This window comes from Filicampus tigris, chromosome 13 (assembly GCF_054856515.1).
Source record: "Filicampus tigris isolate MCC_2025a chromosome 13, RoL_Ftig_1.0, whole genome shotgun sequence".
Taxonomy (NCBI): Eukaryota; Metazoa; Chordata; class Actinopteri; order Syngnathiformes; family Syngnathidae; genus Filicampus; species Filicampus tigris.
In genome coordinates, this window is record NC_141229.1 from 415,227 (window position 1) to 435,387 (window position 20,161).

The 20,161-nt window shown below is 45.1% G+C and overlaps 2 protein-coding genes across 6 annotated transcripts in view; one reads left to right on the forward strand and one right to left on the reverse strand.

The window, feature by feature from the left end:
- The window catches only part of prkd1 (protein kinase D1), a 161,019-nt gene that overhangs the window by 111,293 nt on the left and 29,565 nt on the right, over nt 1-20,161 (forward strand). The gene's annotated exons all lie outside the window — the stretch shown is intronic.
- eapp (e2f-associated phosphoprotein) lies at nt 159-5,757 on the reverse strand. 3 transcript variants are annotated; one of them, XM_086048646.1, is made up of 6 exons: nt 5,583-5,757; nt 3,952-4,139; nt 2,562-2,663; nt 1,606-1,705; nt 1,412-1,537; nt 159-853 (listed from the first exon to the last, which is right to left on the reverse strand). In XM_086048646.1, exons 1-6 carry the CDS (start codon nt 5,651-5,653, stop codon nt 580-582), a joined length of 861 nt encoding a protein of 286 aa, XP_085904772.1. In that variant the 5' UTR covers nt 5,654-5,757; the 3' UTR covers nt 159-579. The 3 variants fall into 3 exon arrangements, with proteins under 3 accessions (XP_085904772.1, XP_085904771.1, XP_085904770.1); XM_086048645.1 differs by having other exon boundaries at nt 1,606-1,729; XM_086048644.1 differs by having other exon boundaries at nt 1,606-1,747.

The window sequence follows — 20,161 nt, forward strand, 5'->3', positions numbered from 1 at the left end:
CGTTTTGTATGGTAAATGTTACAGATATTATATATAACAAATACAGGTTTATTTTAGCATTTGGACTTTGTCATTTTTCATTATGTATTTATTTTCAAGGTGTTATATTTTAGTTTTGTTTGATTTGAGTTAAAAATACGACAATGTGCATGGTAAAATTAAGGAGATATAATCAGTTGTTTTACTGTCTAATTTGGAGAATTGCCAACGCATATGAGTTTTGTATTACCAGTGAGTAAGCAGCAAATATGTTTTGACTTCATATTGTGACAATTTTTCACTGATTGGTGACTCAGTGTACTTCAGACCTTTCCATAAAATGTGTAAAAAGTAAAAACAACGCACAGTTTCTTTGCTAAAATCTTTTGTTAGCAGAATGTGAGGAGTTTGGTTTCAAAATTCCACTTTCTGGTGCTACTTCACCCCACAATCTTCTATATACACAATGATGGCAGATTATGAAAAACTATGCACAAAAAGATGGGCAAAAAAACAAATAAAAGGTGGGGAGATAAGAGTATCTTTGTAGCTGTTGTGGAACATTGCAGAAGCTGCAGTCCTCCCGAGATGCTCACCAACTCAGCAGTGGCTGGACAGGATGTTGAAGAAGTGGTAGACGTCGTCTTTGTCCAGCACGGCGACCTCTGTGGAGCACTCGGAGCACTGCACCGGATGGTAAACCTCGTCAGCGTCCATCCCGATGGGCGCCGCTGCCGCCGCCGCCTGGTCCTTCCTGCGCTTCCTGTTGTGCGCCGTCCTGTCCGCTTGCTTCTTGTAGCGCAGAACTTGCCCCTTGTCCACACTGCAGTTCATGACGAACATGGCGCGGTACTGCGTGCGGTACTTCTCGTGTCTGTGGAGACCGGCGGTGAACCACGTCAATCACAACAAACCCTGCCTGGGTGCGTGTATACGTGCATTGGTGCGTGTCAGCAGGTGCCCATGTGTGTGCGTTTCAATGTGTGTGTCTTTGGTGTGCGCGTGCATGTGCATACATGGGTGTGGGTACATTTGTACACATCTGTTGGGTGCGTGTATGTGGGCGTGGGGAGAAAATCTCACTTGCCAAATGCAACCGGAGGAAGGGCCTATCATGTTAAAAGCCTACCAACGTAGGGCGACATACAGTACTTATCATTCAGCAGTTACGGTATTTGTTTGTTTTCACAACAGAGTCACACGTTTTGACTACACACAATAAAGGTTCTCAAAATGACATCACAGCATGTGTGTGTCTCTATGTGCATTCACGAGTTTGTACGTTTGTGTGCGTATACACTAGTTTGTGTGTGGATTGACGTGTATACATGCATCTAGAAATGACTACGTATACGTCTGTGTCTGTCAGTGTGCATATGTGTATGCGTACGAGTGGGTACATGAGTGTGCATGCAGGCGTGTATGTTCTCACCGCTGACAGTCGAGACACAGCGTGGTCATGCACGCAGGACAGTTGAGGATGGCGTCGCTACTGGGAAGACTATTGGGCTGCGGGCGCCGCGAGTGAGCGGACGCCGTCGGGCGCTTCCTGTGGTACCTGCAAGCGGGCGGCGACGGTCAGCGTGGCCACAAAAGCGTGGGCGGCGGGCACCCAGACGCTCTTACCCGCGCCGCCTGGCGTCCACCCAGGCCTGGTCCCGCTCGTCCTCGTCGGGGTCGTACAGCAGCTCGTCGTTGGTCAACACGCGCCGCCCGACGGAACCGCCTGCATGCGGGCCCCTTTTTAAAGCTTGGGGCAAATTGAGTGCTGACAAAGTTTTTCCAAAGTAAAAAAGTACACACTGTCTACTTTTTGAGAAAATGTCAAAAACAAGGCTGTGAATACTGTTCTATGCTTTGGTTGTATGTGTTGCTGCTCAGTGTGTGTGTCAAAGTAGCAGCTTTTTGGAGCTTTGCAATTATTGTTAACACCCGTGCTAATTTGGTGAGCCCCATCGACAGCGTTTCACATTATATGGTGGCATTAAGCCAGTTTGACAAATTTTAAAATGAGTTTAGAACTATCCTAACATTTTTACAAATGTTGCGAGCCCACAGATTGCGTTTGGGTTTACATTACATGCTAGCATTAAGCTAGTGGGATTCTGTTTGGACAAATGGCTTGCTTAAACATTTAGGTGTTTACAGCTATGATGTGTAATTAACAATGCAGTTTTATAGCCTACTTCAACTGCGAGCACACTCGGCCTCTTAGTTGGAGAACTCTTTGTTTCCTCAAAGTGATGTTATATGACCGGCTGGCATTTCTTGACGGCCAAAAAGTAAGAACAGGTGCCATGGAAGACTTCAAAGAGTCAAAATTGACTCGCTTGGAAAATGTAGAATACAGAAAATGGACTCAAAAAGTCTCCTGGACTCCCTTTTTTCATTTCGGTTTTTCTAATTGCTTTGCATTGAATTGGGTTACGTGATGTTTTTGGGAACATCAGCAAACATCAGAGCGAGTCGCATTGACCCATGAACATTGTTGTGGAGAAACAAACACAACAGGAAGCGCTAAGTTGAGGTCCTAAAAATGACGATCCAAATGCAACGTGACGGCGCAACCGATGCAAACTTACTGGGCTTGTCGTCTTCGTCAGAGTCCGAGTCAAAGTAGATCTTGTCGTACGTCTGAGGTTTGGCGCGCGTAGAGCCGCCAGCTCCGCTTCTGGAACCTTCCGCTGGATGGAACAAGGGCATGAGAAAAGGAAGCAGAGACGGGAACCTCGCCTGACAAAAACGCGCACACACGTACAAATATATATGGCTGGGCGATAATTCAATATCAATTTGTATCGCGATAGACACACGATCCATATGAATAGAAAATGCCTTCAATAAAATGTTCAATAGAACAAATTCAAACGGCAGACCGGAATGGAGCAGGTCACATGTAAACAGGTGACCGGAGGAGAGCTTCGGCGGGAATGACAAAAAACTTGCCCATGTAAAACCGGCTATTGAGTCGCCAGTTTATCCACGACAACTTCCAGCTATCAAATAATTTTGGGGCACGAGGACTCTACTAATTAGCCCATCGAACATTTGAGACAAAAACTGATTTTGCCTAATCAAACAGCAAAAGCACAAGTACGTATGAGGTGCTGGATCCTGCGTTGCGATTTTGTTTAGTGGCCCAGCAAATTCATGGTATACTGTAATACAATAACTTTCAATAATTCATTCATAGTTAGCCTTCAGGCTTTAATGAACATATCGTTGCTGTCCTGTGAAAAACACTTATGTCCATTTTTTTTCAATTTTCTTATTTTTACGTGAATGGCGTTTCCGCGTTACACACATCGCATTAACGTGAAAATTAAAACTGTTTCCAAAATTGGACATAAGTGTTTTTCACAGGACAGTGACGATATGACTTCTGTGTAGTTATTTTATTTTATTGCAGAATAAAATCAAACCGAATATTCAACATCTGACATTCTCGGCTGTCTATCGTGTTTAAGTCATTCCTATTGGAAGAATTGATCCTGACGTGCAAAAAACTGTACAGTACAGTAAAAAGATGAATAATGATTCATCGGTTTAAGTGGATAAAACTCCAAATATTGGATAACAAATATTAAAAACAAGTATGTGTTGATTTCATGAGACTCTGTTCTGGCATCAGTGCACTTTGAGTTGCCTGACACAATCATGCAGTGGCCTCGGCCACCATTCAAAAATGTCAGAGCGGCGCAGGAGAAGGGCCTTGCGCCGTTTGTCCACAAGAGGGAGCTCTGACTCCATTCATTCTAATAAGCGGCTCAGGTTTAAAAAAAAAAATCTAGAAGACAAAAGTATAGTTAATAGCATTACAGGACCAAAAAGAAGATTTTTTTTCATTCATGACGGTTTTTGTAAATTCATCAACCGAATAATCAGTTATTGTTTTGTGTTTTTTCTTTCCGCCAAACAACCGAACGACCCTCAAAAAGTCCATATTGGCGGGGCGTTGTTTCCGATGCGGACCTGTGCGAGCGGGCGTGGGCACCCAGGCGTCCTCCATGGTCCTGAGGGTGGAGCTGAGCTCGGCCTCCATCTCCTTCTCAAAGTCGTCGTCGCTGGATGACTCACTCTCGCCCGTCAGGTACTCTCGGATCAGCTTCTTCTTCTGCTCCGGAGTGCCGCTGAGCAGCACGTCCAGCTCGTCCTCCGAACTACCACAACAATACAACAGGTTCTTCATCAGCGCAACTTTGGTTTTCGTTCTTAATCCGCACCGAAAATAGTCTGATTCTGAAATCAAACTGGAGGGAAAGCAAAGCATCATTTCCCATAGAAGATGGATGTCAATCCAAACAATATAAAATATTAATTTCGAGTAGAATCATTTTAGTTGAACATGCCGAAAACAACGTACAATAAATAGCGATGACGACTGAAATGAGTAGATGAACATTAAATATCACTTTGACCTTTTACAGAACGTAATGTACACAAACCCATTAAAGTCATGCTGCCGAGTAGCACCCTCTACTGGTAAAGCGGTTATACTGCAGAAGCGCAGTGAATGGCGTAATTCTGCCGCTATGTGCAAACGCTTCACTCGAGGAAGAGCTGCACCTCGTAACACCGCAATGTCTCCCCCTTGTTGAATTGGCCGCACAAACTAGAACATTACAGACAGAGGGGAAATCGTGACGGCACACCTTGTCAAATGAATCAACGACTATTTTGATCATCGATTAAGCATTTCAAGACAATCATTAGCTCAAAATAAGACATTTGTAAACATCCGCTTTTACTTTGGAAAACAACAATCCATTTTTTGGGGGGTCTATTCTCTGCTGTTTCTGCATTTTAAGCACTGTCAATCTGAAATAATGCCCTGTTTTTTTCAAGGTGGTAAGTAAAAGATGTTATTTCTTCAAAGCAGAGTCATCAATTAATCGAAACAATCATCCACAGATTAATTGATTATCAAAATCATTGTTTGATGCAGCCCTAGATATGAATTTCAGTAGATTTATGACAACTGGGACAAACATTAGGAAAGAAAAAACAAATGGCAAGAAAACGAATCATACGTGAACTGGTTCAGGTAAACCTAACGAAAGTAATTAAGTTAGGCAAGTTAGTCTTTACTAGTTAAATTTAAATTCTCTGAATATAGTGAAAAATATTTACTTTTAACTGGGTTTATGCTCGCCTATCATATCGACATAGTTCCGTGGTAGCAAGATGCAAAAAAAAAAAAATGCCCAAAAGACTTCATTAAACAAAATCAGCAAATAGTAGGTTTTTTCGGGGAATAAGATAAGAAAAATGATCAGCAAAGATCTAAATTCACCACAGAAGCCTCGCCGCGGTTCAGATAGACAAAATAGTCTTTCATTAAGCTTATACAAAACTGTTTTGAACTTTTGTACTCCATAAGCATGAACAAGTTATTAATCAAAATAGATAAAAGAAAACATCAGACATTTCACTGCTTGAAAACAGTGAGGTGACAGTTGCACATATGCACCAGATTGTACACAACTTGCAGCAAATTGCGGCAGAACGTGAAACGGGTTCAGCGTGTATTTGTTTACATGGTAGCCGGCAGCTAGTTTAGCGCTAAGCTAAAGCTAAAAACAAGAGACGAGTTGGCGAACAACCTGCTTTCTGCTCTCTCCTCGTCACTCGGCTCCTCGATTTCATACGAGTCGACATCGCTGCATTTGTTCATCTTGCTGGTCGCTATGAGAAAACGCTTACTGACGGACGAAACGATGTCACACAGGTGGTGAACGTGTGCCGCTTCCGTTTGCTTCTTCTCTTCTTCTACTATTAAATTCGACTTTCTTCTTCTTCTTCTTCTTCTTCTTCTTCTTCTTCTTCTTCTTCTTCTTCTTCTTCTTCTTCTTCTTCTTCTTCTTCTTCTTCTTCTTCTTCTTCTTCTTCTTCTTCTTCTTCTTCGGTGGTTTCAGTGGTATGGCGCACTGCCGCCACCTATCAAAATAGTTCAATGGTGTGCTAAAACTGACCAAGAAGAGATTAGATCAGTATGAAATAAATCAATTAAATAAAAATGTATATCTTAGGGGAAGAATGCTATAATTTTCCTTCCGATGTAAATACAATCGGTTTGATTTCAAAATGACAATTTTATTTACATAGCACATTTCATACAAAAAGGTCCACTGATAGTGTAGTGGTACACACGCCTGAGTTGTGTGCGGGCAGCGTGGGATCGATTCCCGCTCAGTGACAGTGTCTATGTGTGCCCTGCGACTGGCTGGCGACCAGTTCGGGGTGTAGTCTGCCTTCGCCCATTGACGGCTGGGATAGGCTCCAGCAATTCCCCGCGACCCTGTATAGGATAAGCGCTTTGGAAGATGACATGACATGACATGACATTTCATACACAAGGCAACTCAATGTGCTTCACACGAGCAAAGACACAACACCTACAAGGATTTACAAACACAACAGTTAACAACATTCAAAGGCAAAGCAGAGAAAACAAAAGTAGCTTGCAAAATGTAGAATGTACGTTGCCAACATTTAAAGACATGAATAGAAAACTTTAAAAACATTTAAAAGTACAGAAATAAAAGTGGGTTTCTAGAATATATAAAAAAAATATGCAAAACCAACAAAGACAAAAGAGGCTTAAAGTTGTATTCTAATTGTTTCTTCATCCACTAAAATCCGGTTTCATCTGAGTTATGACACCCAATTGTATGTGTACTGTATTTCAATATATATGGACATTAAAAACGTCCTCACTGAAATAGAACATTTCAATGTAGAAAATTTGAATAAGTTTGATTCCTGCAAAAACAGAAGTCACGAAAAAACATACAAAAACAGTAAATGAATGAATAATCACTGAAGAAAAAAACGTTTTCGTGAAACTGCAGTTTCAGCAGATGGCCACCAGATAACGCCAACATACAAGACTTGAAACTCTTTATGTAGGGGTCAAGCAGAGGTCATTGCATGGTGATACTGTAGATGATATTCACCTTACCTTTGAATGATAATCATTTGTTAAATTTAGTTTGAGTGGTTTTGATGACAAATTTATACAAAATTTACAATATTACATAGGAATTAAAATTGCTCAAACTGACATTGTGAAAGTTAAACCATGTTTGTATGTTTTGGTGTTGTCTGGTGTTTTGTTTGCGCACCGTCTTTTTTTCCTTTAACGTGTCACGGCCGGCGCGGATCGGCCCTTTTCGGCGTCGTTGCTAAACAAGCAGCGCTGGCCGCCCGTGTCTTCTGCCGCCGCCGCCGTCGCCACCGGCGACGTTGCGTCCACCTTTGCGGCCTTGTGACGAGCTCATTCAGCCAATTAGATGCAGGTGTGATGCTAATTAGCCAGGCGGCATGCGGGGGAGGTAAAAATATCATAATCGCACACATCTGTACACGCGCAGCCTGCCTGCCTGTCTTTCACACTGGGTGACACTCCAACACACACACCCACACACACACCCACACACGCACACCCACATACACACGCACACGTACACTCACACGCACCGGGGACAACGGAGGTGTGTGTGCGTGGTGACTCCATGCTGCTCTTCCTCTGATTTGTTTGAATCTCCAAGAGTTTCTAGTCAAAGAAAAACAGACTTTCAGCATGAGACCTAATTGCCTCATGTGTTTGCTAACACACACATACACACACGCACTTGCTCTATGATTATTATATGACACATGTCAAGGACTGTAAAGAAGTTCCATTTTGGTCACATGGTACTTGAAGAAGAAGCAGTGAGACTTTTGTCACCATTTGAAAATCACATGACTGTAAACATACACTCATCAAAACAAGTTACCACTGTTTGTTAGCCTCTCTTTGGCGTTTTGCATTATACGTTAGCCTTAAGACAGTGTTATATGTTAGCATTAAGCGAGTGGACTTTTGTTCGATGAACAACAAATTGTTTAAAGGTTTAGAATGACCCTAACATCCATGCTTTGGTTGCTCGTACGTGGCGTGTCACACAATATGTTAGGATTGATCTGGTGGACTTTTGTTCTATAGACAAGAAATTGTTGAAATGTTTCAAATCACCCCAAATTCTATGCTAACCTTGCTAGCTCGTCAAGGGCATTTTGAATTATATCTTAGCATTATGCTAGTGGATGAACAAGGCCTTTTTGAGAATTACCCTAACATGTTTGCTTATTATGCTAGCGTGACAATGGCGTTTTGCACTACATGTTAGCATCAAGCTAATGGACTTTTGCTGAAAGGACAAGAAATTGTTTGAAATCTTAGAATTACCCCAACATGTCCCACAAGGTACAGGCAAATACTTATGCACTTCCGCATGTTTGCGTGTTTTTCATACGTGTACATAAGTCTTGTGCACTTGTGCTGCGGTGGTGTGCATTTCGGAGAACATGTGTATTCATGTTCATACATGTTGGACATGTTCTTCACTAGGAGGAGGAGGAGGAGGAGGAGGAGGAGGAGGAGGAGGAGGAGGAGAAGGAGGAGGAGACCGGGCCCGCCGCACGACTCCACCTGTTGGCCCGCTGAGAGACGTGCACTTTCATTATCTTCTCCCACCTCATGTCACATGTCAGCACACACGCACACAAACACACACGCACGCACACCTCCACCTCCTCCTACACGCAGATGTGTACGTGTGGAGGTTATTATCGGATCATGTTGGCACCGCTGGATCACGCACGCACACACACACACACGAACACACGCTAGCAAGTGAAATGAATCAACTCGGGTGTGTTATATGCTCACACGTTCTTCTGAGTGTGCGTCCATATACATGTAAGTGTGCGTGGTCTTCATTCAAACGTGTCCTCCGTGGTCACAGGACATCAGTCACGCCAGTCAGTCACGCCGAGACCAGCGTAGAGTCCATCTCTCCGTTAACTGCGGCAGCGACTCGACTTTTTCGAGACGTGAGCCGTCGTTCGGCTATTTATGTTTTGTGTTTTTTGTGGGGGGTTTTTTCTGCTTTGACGAGTGCGGCGGCAAACTCAATCTGAATTCGGCAGTTTGGCAAACCACGGCTTCAAAACGGCCCGTTAGCTTGGTGCTAGCACGCATGGAAAATGCCATTTACATGCTAACGGTTACAGCGTCGATGGAGATCCCGCCGCCCCGCCCCCATTGACGATCGGTCTTCCATGGGTGAAAGTCGATCTGCAACTGTCGATAGGCAGCGTTTGTGCCTCATTTTGGATGTCAAAAGGATTTTGTGGCTCCTGGTGTGTGTGTGTTTTTTTTTTTAATGTTTAATTCAGCGTTGCCCACGCCTAATACGGACGAAGCGACCGACAGGTCGCCAGCCTTTGTCAGGGCATGTGTAGAAAAGCAAGCAAGGGATTGGTCACCGGTCAAGGTCGGGGCATGTAAGGACAAGCGAGGGAGAGCAAACTCTTTGCTCGTTGCCCGCATGCGCTTCCAATGGGCGCGGCGGACCCACAGGCGGGACGCTGGGAGACGCCAGCGCGTGCGAGACAAAAGCTCCAGCCGGGAGTTGACGCCGCCACAGAGCAGGACGCATGCGTGCGCCTTGCGCATCTTTTAGCATTGGCGCGCAAGACTGGCTGAGCGCGCGTGATTGGTCGCGCGTCAATGCGCCGCTCACCCTCCTGCCTGCTATTTGGACAAACGCGCTTATTTGTGTGCCCATGAAATTAAACCAACTCGGGGAGGAATTGGGGCCATTTGCATGCAGTTCTCGCGCGCACACACGCACCGCAGGTGGTCACACGCACACACTTTCTCTCCAAAAAGACACACACACACACTCTTTCGCACTCTCTCGAGCACACACGCATTCCCTCCAAAAAGACACACACACTCTTTCGCACTCTCCCGAACACACACACACTCATACACAGGCACGTTGGTCACTCACATTTTCACACCAACTCACTCACTCACATTTCCTGCATGTCTTTCACTCACTCACTAGCCGCGGCCGCTGGCTTGGTGCCACAAATGCCAACATGTGGTCCCTGCAGGTCACGCAATCAAATGTCGCGTGACACCAAGCAGACGCATTTCCTGAACATGCCACACAAGGGCATTATAAAAACCAATGTATGTTTCCTGAGCATGCCATAGCAGAGCGTTCAAACATGAACATGAGTTGCCTTAACATGTAAGACTGTTCGTATGTCAATCTAAGTGTCCTGAACACGCCACATCAGAGTGCTCATTCATGAACGTGTGTGCGTGCGTGCGTGCGTGCCTGCCTGCCTGCCTGCGTGTATTACCACAGAATCGTTTTCACATCAATATGTTTGCTTAACATGGCAACAACACGATTCTTGTTCACATACCGCATGTACTTATGTTCACATGCCACGCAAGAGAGAGTGTTATAAAAATGTTTCCGGAACACACCGCACGAGTGTTCCAACATGAATTGGAGTTTCCTTAACATGCCTCATAAGACCATTCATATGTGCGTGCATGCATGCATGTGTGTCTCCTTAACACGTGCGACAGTACTGTTACAAACATAAATGTGTGTTGTCTCTTTCACCTGCCACATAAGACTGTTCATATGTGGATTCGTTCCCTTAACACGCCACTTTTCGACTGTTCTTTCACAAATGTGTTTCCTTAACATGCCACACAATGCTTTCAACAGATACATGTGTCTTGTCTTCACAGGCCGCAGGAGAGGCTCTTAAAAATGAATGCATGTTTCCTGAACGTGCCACACAAGAGTGTTGATTCACGAATGTGTGTATTAACATGCTACTCAATCATTTTCATGTGAAGGCGTTTCCTTAACATGCCACACAAAGCCATTCATAGTAGAATATGTTTCCCTATTTCCCTAGCATGCCACTCTGGATTGTTCTTTCACAAATGTGTTTCCTTAACATGCCACACATAAATGTGTCTTCACATGCCCGACAAGAGTGAATGCAAAGATGAATGCATGTTTCCTGAACGTGCCACACAAGAGTGTTCAAGCATGAATTTGAGTTTCCTTAACACGCCTTATAAGACCATTCATCCGTAAAGGTGTTGACATAACATGGCACACAAGGCTGTTCATACTTGAATATGTTTCCAAATTTCCTTAAGATGCCACTCTAGATTGCTCAATCACGAGTGTGCGTTTCCTCATGGTTCCATATGTAGATGTGCGCGGCACATTTTTTCATTGTTTGCGCTAGCAAACAAGCGCGCGTGATGACTTTGTTGCAACATTTTGATGTCCTCAGCGAGAAACGTGTCCCCAAACACATCATGTCGACACTTTATGTCCTCGCCAGGCACACAAAAAAAACGTCTTCTTCCTCTTAGAACACGGCCTGTGAGTGTATGCGCGTGTGTTGCTGCTTCCAAACACACGCGCGCACGCGCACGCGCACGCACAGGCAGGTTGAAAGCGGTGAGAACATTTTCTTTTGGCCTCAAGGTGTCCGATCAAACCACCAACATCTCATTACGACCCTTCCCGTTCCACAGGCTGTGTGTGCGCGCGTGTGTGCGTGCGCGTGCGCGTGTGTGAACAGCTCCCCAGTGTGTGCTGGTGTATAATGGCTTTTGGAGGAGATTGTCGCTTTGTAAAGACATTTGATTGACACCTCCTGATGTCTCGGTCCAATTAGAGAGCTCCTTTGTTAGTGTACACCAGTCAGTGCGGCTACGTGCGCGTGTGAGTGTGCGTGGGGTTGCGTGTGTTTGTGTGTGTGTGACAGAGTGAGCTGCGGGAATGAAGAATCATAATAATATGCCAGTGTGTGTCTTTCTCACACACTCGGGCACTTAAAGCGGGTCGATTAATTAGTTGATTAAATTGCTTCTGCTTGTCAATGCAAAAAAAAAAACGAAAGAAAAAACGATGAAGATCATGATGATGACGAAGATGAGGATGATGATGGTTTACCGTGTTTACAGTTTTATTGTCGGGACGTCTTTGTGTTTAGACACCTCACAGCTTGATTTATACATTAAAAAAAACAAAACAGACTGCAGGCGACAACCGAACGGGGATTTTGGCACTGGAATCAGGCAGCAGAATTGGAGTATTTGTGAAACATCAAACCGAGAAAGGCAGACTACAACATGTGAGACATGCTCACACTTCATAAAATGCATTTCGAACATTATTATGATTATTGTTATTTCATATATATATATATATATATATATATATAGTGTGTGTGTGTGTGTGTGTGTGTGTGTGTGTGTGTAGAGTATACGCGCATATAAGCCTATTGTTTTGTGTATTTGAAACTATGTTTGATCACGTTTAATCTGACTTTATTTGGAATAATTGACACCCATTTTAAGTGTATATAAAAAATCATGTTGTGGAAATTATGGTACTTTGTATTTGATAAATGTCTTTATTACAATGTTAGTAAATATATATATATATATATATATATATATATATATATATATATATATATATATGTAGGTATAGTAGGAGAGAGTTTACGGATATTGAGTCATGCCGAGTATTTTTCCGATCAAATACATTTACAAGTTTGGTTTGCTCTAACTTCAATTCATTGCAGCTCGCAATGACAACTACTTAAAATATTTGGATTCGTTTATGTATTTATTTTAATACATAAATAAATACAAATCTAAAGTAGATCCTTACATTACATATTCTAATACATATTCTAATTTTTGAATGTGGCTGTATTTGCAACATTCATCAACACATGTGTAAATACGTGAATAAAAGTTCGATAATAACCCCCCAAAAATGTAAAAACGGCATTGTTTCTGCATTTCTCAATATTATTACTGACATTCTGAAGAGTATTTTATTTGTTGCCTGGTGTCTGGGGGACTCCGCAAAGCACAACACATGCACACACCGCACTGTGTCATTGCTTATGCCAGCGGGTGACGGTGTGCGCGTGTGTGCGCGCGCGCCCGTGTGCATGCGTGAGTGTGCAATAGGACCACGTTAACGAGCGGCCTGTCACTCTGCGGCTCTCAAAGCAGACCTCTGTGTCATTAACTACACGGCGCGCATGTGCGTGCGTGCGTGCGTGTGTGACACGGGTATAAATGTAATAATGTCTCAGCAGGGCAGAAAAAACATTGAGTCTCTTTTGGCGCCACAATGTCAAGATTTCAATGGTGGCTGTCTCCAAAGGCGAAGTGCGTGCGTGCGTGCGTGCGTGCGTGCGCGCGCGCGGTCGTTTGCGCGCGCGCGGCTGTGCGTCTGTGCAATTCCACATTAACGCAACATAACGAAAACAAACTACAAAAAGTAATAGCCTGTAAAATGTAATTAAGTGAAACTATGTGCAAATGAAATGAAAGATGTCAAATACTGCAAGAACATGTCAACTAAAATTAAAAATGACAACAATGACATTATACACACACGAAACACGTTTGAACGCATGAATATTCGAGCCGGTGAATCTCTCGGTGCATGGCTCGAGTTGCCCAAAATTGTTCGTACTGGCAATTTGGACAAATATGAGCCGATTGCGCGTCAAAGGGAGTCGCAGTGGCGATTGGATTGAATTTCCTGCCTTTTGCCAACTGACTTGTTTCTCTTTCGCCTCGTCCAATCCGTCGCTGCGGATCTGGCAAGCATCGCGTCACGTGCCACAAAAGACGCCAAAGTCACGAAGACCTGAACGGAACAGAGTCAAAGGAGCCTTTCTGCCGAACACACGTTCTCAAGTCAAAGCATTTGTCCAAAAAGTACTGAGCATGTCCGCGCGCCTGCTTAGCAAGGTAGCGTGTTAGCACAGCGAAAGAGGCCCCAAAAAAGACTAAACGGGAAGATGAGCCTTTCAAAATAATAGAGTGGAACTCAATCCAATCACATTGCTCGTCCTCCTCCTTTCCTCTTCTTGGCGTTCCTCCTTTTCAGCCCCTCCTTGTCCTCCTCCTTCCTTTGCCTTCTTCTTGATCCTCCTGCTCTTGCTCGTCTTCTTGCTTCTTCTTCCTCTCCCTCATCGTTCTCCTCTTTCCTTTTTCCCGCTCTTCCCCCTTCCTCCCTGCTGTTTTTTTTTTTTCCTTTTCTGTTTTTGTTGCCCTGGTAGTTTTCGTTGTGTTTTCATCGCTGTCGAGACCTTGCTAGCAAACACCACTGCCTCCGCTCCAATTCACACACGCGCGCACACGGAAACGAACACATTTAGGCACAGCTTGTATTCTCTCGATACACACAAACACACGTTTAATCGCACACACTGAAATTGCCCCCCTATAGACAGACGCGCGTTTAATCTCACACGCACAAATGTATGCATTACCTTTATGCGCACAAACACGCGTTTACACGCAGGCAATTATATTCTCTTCATGCACACAGAGACACGTTTAATCTCACTCGCATGCAGATACACACGCACGCACGCACGCACACACGACTAAATACACACGCACACACACTTGTATTCCCTTTATGCCCATGCACATTTAATCTCTCTCACATACACACCCACGTGTAATATTCAGTTCACAGCCCAAACACACGCACGCACGCACGCGCAAATGTGTGATGTGCGCGTGTGTGTGTTTGGGCTGTGAACTGAATATTGATCGTTAAAGTAGTTTGAGTGTAACATGTCACAGTGTGTTAACGTCAACGCACTCAGCCGCACGCACAACACCGCCGCTAGCACGCAAGCACCGGGGGAGGGGGGGGCCGGAGAGGGGGCCGAGAGACCACCAGACAGACGGAGAGAGAGAGGGAGGACGCCGCCATTGGATGAGAGCACAACGGGGGAGGAGCCTCACGTGTACGCTTGCGTGTGTGTGCGCGCGCGTGTGTGTTGTCAAACAAACTAACAAACAAACAATCCCTCAGGCTTTCATGCAATCTGGAAACTCTTCGTGCTGTGCGTGTGTGTGTGCGCGCGCGCGCGCGCGTGCGTGTGAGAGTGTGACTCCAAACTCCCATACGCACGCACACAGAGGGTAGCGTTTGAGGCGGAAGTGGCACACAACACATTTCCTTTCTTCATACTTGTCCTTAACATGCCACATGCAATTGTTGAGTGCTGGGCACGCGCGTCCTAGCATGCCACCCACATTTCCTGAACACGCCACGCAAGGCCGAGCTTGAGCGCACGGCTTCATGCGGCGCACACGAATGCGTGTTTCCGGGACATGCCGCACGAGACGGCTAATATGTGAATGTGAAGGTCTTTCCCAAACGTATAACGTTGTCGACGTGCGTTTCCCGAACGTGCCGCCGCATGATCACATTTCCTTCCTTCTGAGCCGACCGGAGAACATATCATCGCACAGAAAGAGCGCAAATCAAAGTTTTCGAGGACCTGCTTGCGAACGTCTTCTTTCCTTCCCTGTCCTGATCTTGGCGCGGCCTTTGACCCCGTTGACCACGGCCCCCCCCCCCCCTCAGAGCGAGATTACAACCTGGTTCGGGCATGAAAGCGACTGCCTTAATGCCACTTCAAATCCTATTTGTCAGATCGCAGATTACTGCTCGTGTCTATTAGGCAACGGAGGATCTGTTTAGAGATCATCCCTGCCGTCCCGCAGGGATCCGCGTTCGAACCACTAACGTTCGTCTCTTGCAAGCTTGTCTTGACAAAGTATTTTTGGAAAGAACTCTGTTCAATGGCAAGTTTCGACAGCAAAACGAAAATGACGCCGTGTGCATTGAAAGCAGCCAAACAGCTTCCTAAAGCCAAACAGCTTCCTAAAGAAAGCTTAACGCAAACGCTCATTGGCGCCCATGGTGTAGTGCTGAAGCCTCCGAGCAATCGATTGAACAGCAGACGATACTCGCGGTCACGTATTCTTTATCCTCTGCGTGGGATGACTAATAGTGCCGTCATGATGAGCTCAGTGGGACGAAAGCTGTGGGATTCTTTTTAACTTCGTTGAATTGCGCCATTACTGTGTGTACAATATTAGGGAGTGCTAGTTGTCGTCATTAAAATACAAATGAGGATTTTACGCCGGGAACAGATGAAAGGCATTGTCATTCATTTCAATGGGAAAAGATGAGCTGAGCCGCGAGCACAAAACATTCCGCGTTTCCCTAACGTGCCGCGCGCGAGCGTTCCCGCGTGAACGTACGCACGGCAAAGACGTGAGCATCGGCGGCGAGCATCGGCGGTGAGCATCGGCGGTGAGCATCGGCGGTGAGCATCGGCGGCGCGCGGTCGGCGGTGAGCATCGGCGGTGAGCACCGCCGCTGCAACAATTCCCAAATGACTGGCGGCCGCTCAGCGGAGACAAAAGACAAACATTTACACCTCCCGCTTTTGACGCAGTGCTTCCAAGTCATCAGCGCGCTTTCTCGCCACTACGCCGCTCAAAGGCGTGCGTGCGTGTGACAACGCGCGCGCACGCATGTGTGTGTGTGTGTGTGCGCAGGTGCTAACAGCCGGAGCTAATTGGGCCGCTGAGCCCATTAAGGCGGGAGGAGCCTGGCGAAATTAGTGATGATGAGGCTCATAAGCGACGAAGACCCGCAGTGAGACGAACGTTCAAAGTGTCGGCCCCGCCCGCCCCCCCCCCGACGCCGCCGCTCAACTCTCCGGCGCCAAAACGCGTCCGCCACTAGAGGGAGACAAAGCAGTCCAAACCTCAGGCCGATTTCCTATCAGAGAAGGCCAAAGCAAACGAGAACAAAAGCCAACCGTCGTTGCGCTGTTCTTCCGTCTTGCAAGCCAAAGTCACACTTTGATGACGTCATCAGGCATCCTCCAATAAGAAAGGCCCATTCGCATTGGCTTTCTTGTTGCCTGGCAACCGGGCTCTTGTCACTCACCTGCTGCATGGAAAGAACAACAGTATAAATGTGTGTGTGTGTGAGAGAGACAATTTGTGTGTGTATATGAACGTCTGTGCTTACATGTGTGTACGTGTGTGTGTTCACTTGAGTGTGTGTGTGACTACATGTGTGTTTGAGTTTATATGTATGCGTGGGTCTGCGGGGCTGCGCTTGCGTGTGTGTATAAAGTGCACATGTGTGTATACAAATGAGTGTGTGCATATTTGAGATTTGAGTTTGTATACACGCACACGTGTATTTTTGCATGCGTGTGTGTGTCAATACGCGTGAATGCGTGTGTGTGTGTGTAAACGTGTCTGGGTGGGTGTGCCTTTTGTGTACGTGTGGATGTGTGTGTGCTTTTCCCTGTGTAGTGTTTGTACAGAATTTCGTGTGCATCTTTGTGAGTGTGTGTGTGTGTGCCTTTGTGTGTGTTGGTGTGTACATTAGTGTGCGTACACTTTCCTGCCTTTGTGTGTTTGTGTGCATGTCTGCTTTTGCATGTGTGCGTGTATACAAACGCGTGCATGTGTGCGTGCGCATTTGTTGGTTAGTGTGAGTGTGTGTATTTAATATTCGTGTTCCTCCCATCCTGCCTGACAGCAGCAAACGAGCAAGAAAGAAAGATGGCGCCAATCAATGGCGTCATCCTGGGTTCGCCATAGACACGCACACGCGCCCGCGCGCACGCACGCACGCACGCACGCACAGGGGGTGCAGAAAAGCGCACATGCGTCGAGGGTGTAATTACGAGGCCTCCGCTCCGCCGCCATTGATGTGCAGATGAAGATGGCGTCGTGAAAGCGGGCGTGTGTTTTGTGTGTTGTTTGCGGCTTGTGTGTGCGCGTGTGCGCGTTGTGCGTGTTTTGCTTTGCGTTCTGTCAACTGAACAGCTGGATTGCCATTTTTCACTCAAATTAGATTTGGCCTCAAGCACCGGCGCTGGGGGGAATTAAAACCCGAGGAGGAAGACGGCTCTGGCGCGCTTTTTGCCTTTTGAAAAAGGCACGCACCCGATGCGGCGGTGGCGGCGGCGGCGGCGGCGGCGGCAGGCGGGCGGCGCCGTTTAGCGGCGGCGACGGTGGCGCCGTTGTCTATTGAGTCACCGCTTGCTTGCTTCCACTTTGCACTTTTGTTCGGCCTTCTTTCAAAAGTGCACAAAGGGCTTCGCCGCCCGCCGCCCATTGGTGGCATCTGCGGCACAGGCCACGCCCACGTTGCAACGCAGGACAATGTCAAAGGCGAGCTCATCCGCACAAACGATGGTGGGACTCCAATGCTAAGCTAATGCTAACTGCAGAGTGTTGCATTATTGTGGCGCGACTGTGACAGTGTGACAAGTGCCAGTGCTACGATAATGCTAATTATAGTGTGTATTATAGTGAGGTGCGTTCTCGCAGAAATGCTTCCAGATGTTAAGCTAACGCAATTATACTGCGGCTATTGTCCAGGTGTATTCTGACGCTGATGCTAAGCTAATGTGTTTTAAACTTTGACGTGACCAAGATAGGTGCGAGGTGTGTTCTGACAGAAATGTTCAGGAGATGCTAAGCTAATGCTAAGGTAATAAGCTAATGATATTGGGGCTGGTTTGTTGTGAGGTGTGTTTTGACAAAAATGCTAAGCTAAAGCTATAATTACATTGGACTGACTCCGCCACTGGGCTTCCCTTAACTGCCATGACGTCATGGACACCTGGTCACACGCTGGGGCTTGCTGGGAAGTGATGCAACGGCGCCACCTGCAGCCTTGTAAAGAAAGAAAAGCTCGACAATGATTAACCTTGTACTTTTGTTTTAATTACAACACTAAATACTTTTCATAAGTGTTTTTTTTAATCATTTATTTTGATTGTCATTATTATTGTGGCTGCTATTGTTCTTCTCGCATGAACATATTTTTCTGGTGCTCGTTTGTGTTTCCAATTGGTTGCGGCTCGAGTTGAGTGGCCTGCAGGTGGCAGCAGAGGTCAGTGAACAGCAACACTGGCCAGGTTGGCAACGTTTCAAAACAATCACGATCGTTTTCTGCATGACTAAATCAGACTACCATTAATAATGGAATATTTTCAAGGTTAGCGTTAATGGAAGAGAGCAGATGAGCATATACAACAGAAATGCTCTCTACTAAATAATGATTCTCCATTCTTTTAATGTTCATGTGTCATTGAACACAATATTGTTTGTTCTTTTGAATTGACTTCAAGCATTATTGATTTGATCATTCAAAAAAAGTTTGATCAAGACGGTGATCTGCAGAGTAGGTTACAAATAATTTAGAAGACTGGTGATTTATTTGGGATCAGCTAAAGGGGGAATTGGAATTTGAAATGTTTCTCCAAAAAAGTGCAGGTGATTAAAAATTCATTTTTAAATTTGATTCTTCCCTCTGCTTCTTTTCATTCAAACTTGAAATTTTCAAGTAAGCCCATGTCATGAAATAAAATGAAATCATTAGCAATGGAATTAGATCACATGCTGCGTTTTGGATTGTTATTGCTCAACCAAAAAAAGTTCAGTGAGTATTTGAAAATTGCGAATAATTCTTACAATTGATCAAGTGTATTTGTAAAAATATTTTTAAAACACTTAATCATGGCGCACGAAAAACGGACACAGAATGTTTGATTTTCTTTTTTTTTTAGTTTGTTTCCACATTTTTAATTATACACAAGAGACGAATATCACGTTTCATTTAAAAAAAAACAATTTTTTTCCCCGTATATCTTTTAATGGATTGGATGTAAGGTATTCTTCTTCGTACAAAAAGATTTTTCTTTTACATAGCCTTCTTTTAATTGAAAATCATTTATTTAAAAAAAATGCATGTTTTGTATTAGGCAATTATTCAAATGTCAAATAAAATATATTCTTACAGTTTGTTGGACTCTTTATACATTGAAGTATATTTTTATATTCCTTAATAAATCTCTAGAGAGAGAGAGATGGAGAGAGAGAGAGAGAGAGAGAGAGAGAGAGAGAGAGAGAGAGAGAGAGAGAGAGAGAGAGAGAGAGAGAAGGGAGAGAGATACACGTCCTAGGCTGCAACTAGGGATGATTTGCACTGCATGCTTCCGATTAACGGCAAGCGTTTTCCCTTTTTCAAGTTGACAATGCATAAAATGCAAAAACGTTCACTGGTGCTGATTCAGTTACTCATCTGAAAAGAGAGACTAAAAATCAAATGAAAATGTTGATCAGCAAAGTCAAAGCGGATGTTTGGAAAAGTCAAAAGAAGCTGCAGTCTGCTTTCATGCAGGACCAGCAGAAAAAGGGAGGAGGCTGCCGTCCATGAACCCGATGAGCGATTGGCTTTCGATGGCTCCATCTGGAATGCTCAAAGTCTTCTTTCAAATACGTTTCAGGTCAACGAAGACGTGCGCCGCCGCCGCCGCCGCCGCCGCCGCGCCTGTTGTGTTGTTGATTTTCAACTAGCCAAGAGTCATTGGTTTTACTGCATGGGGAGATGCGGACGCCATGTGGTGTTGTTGT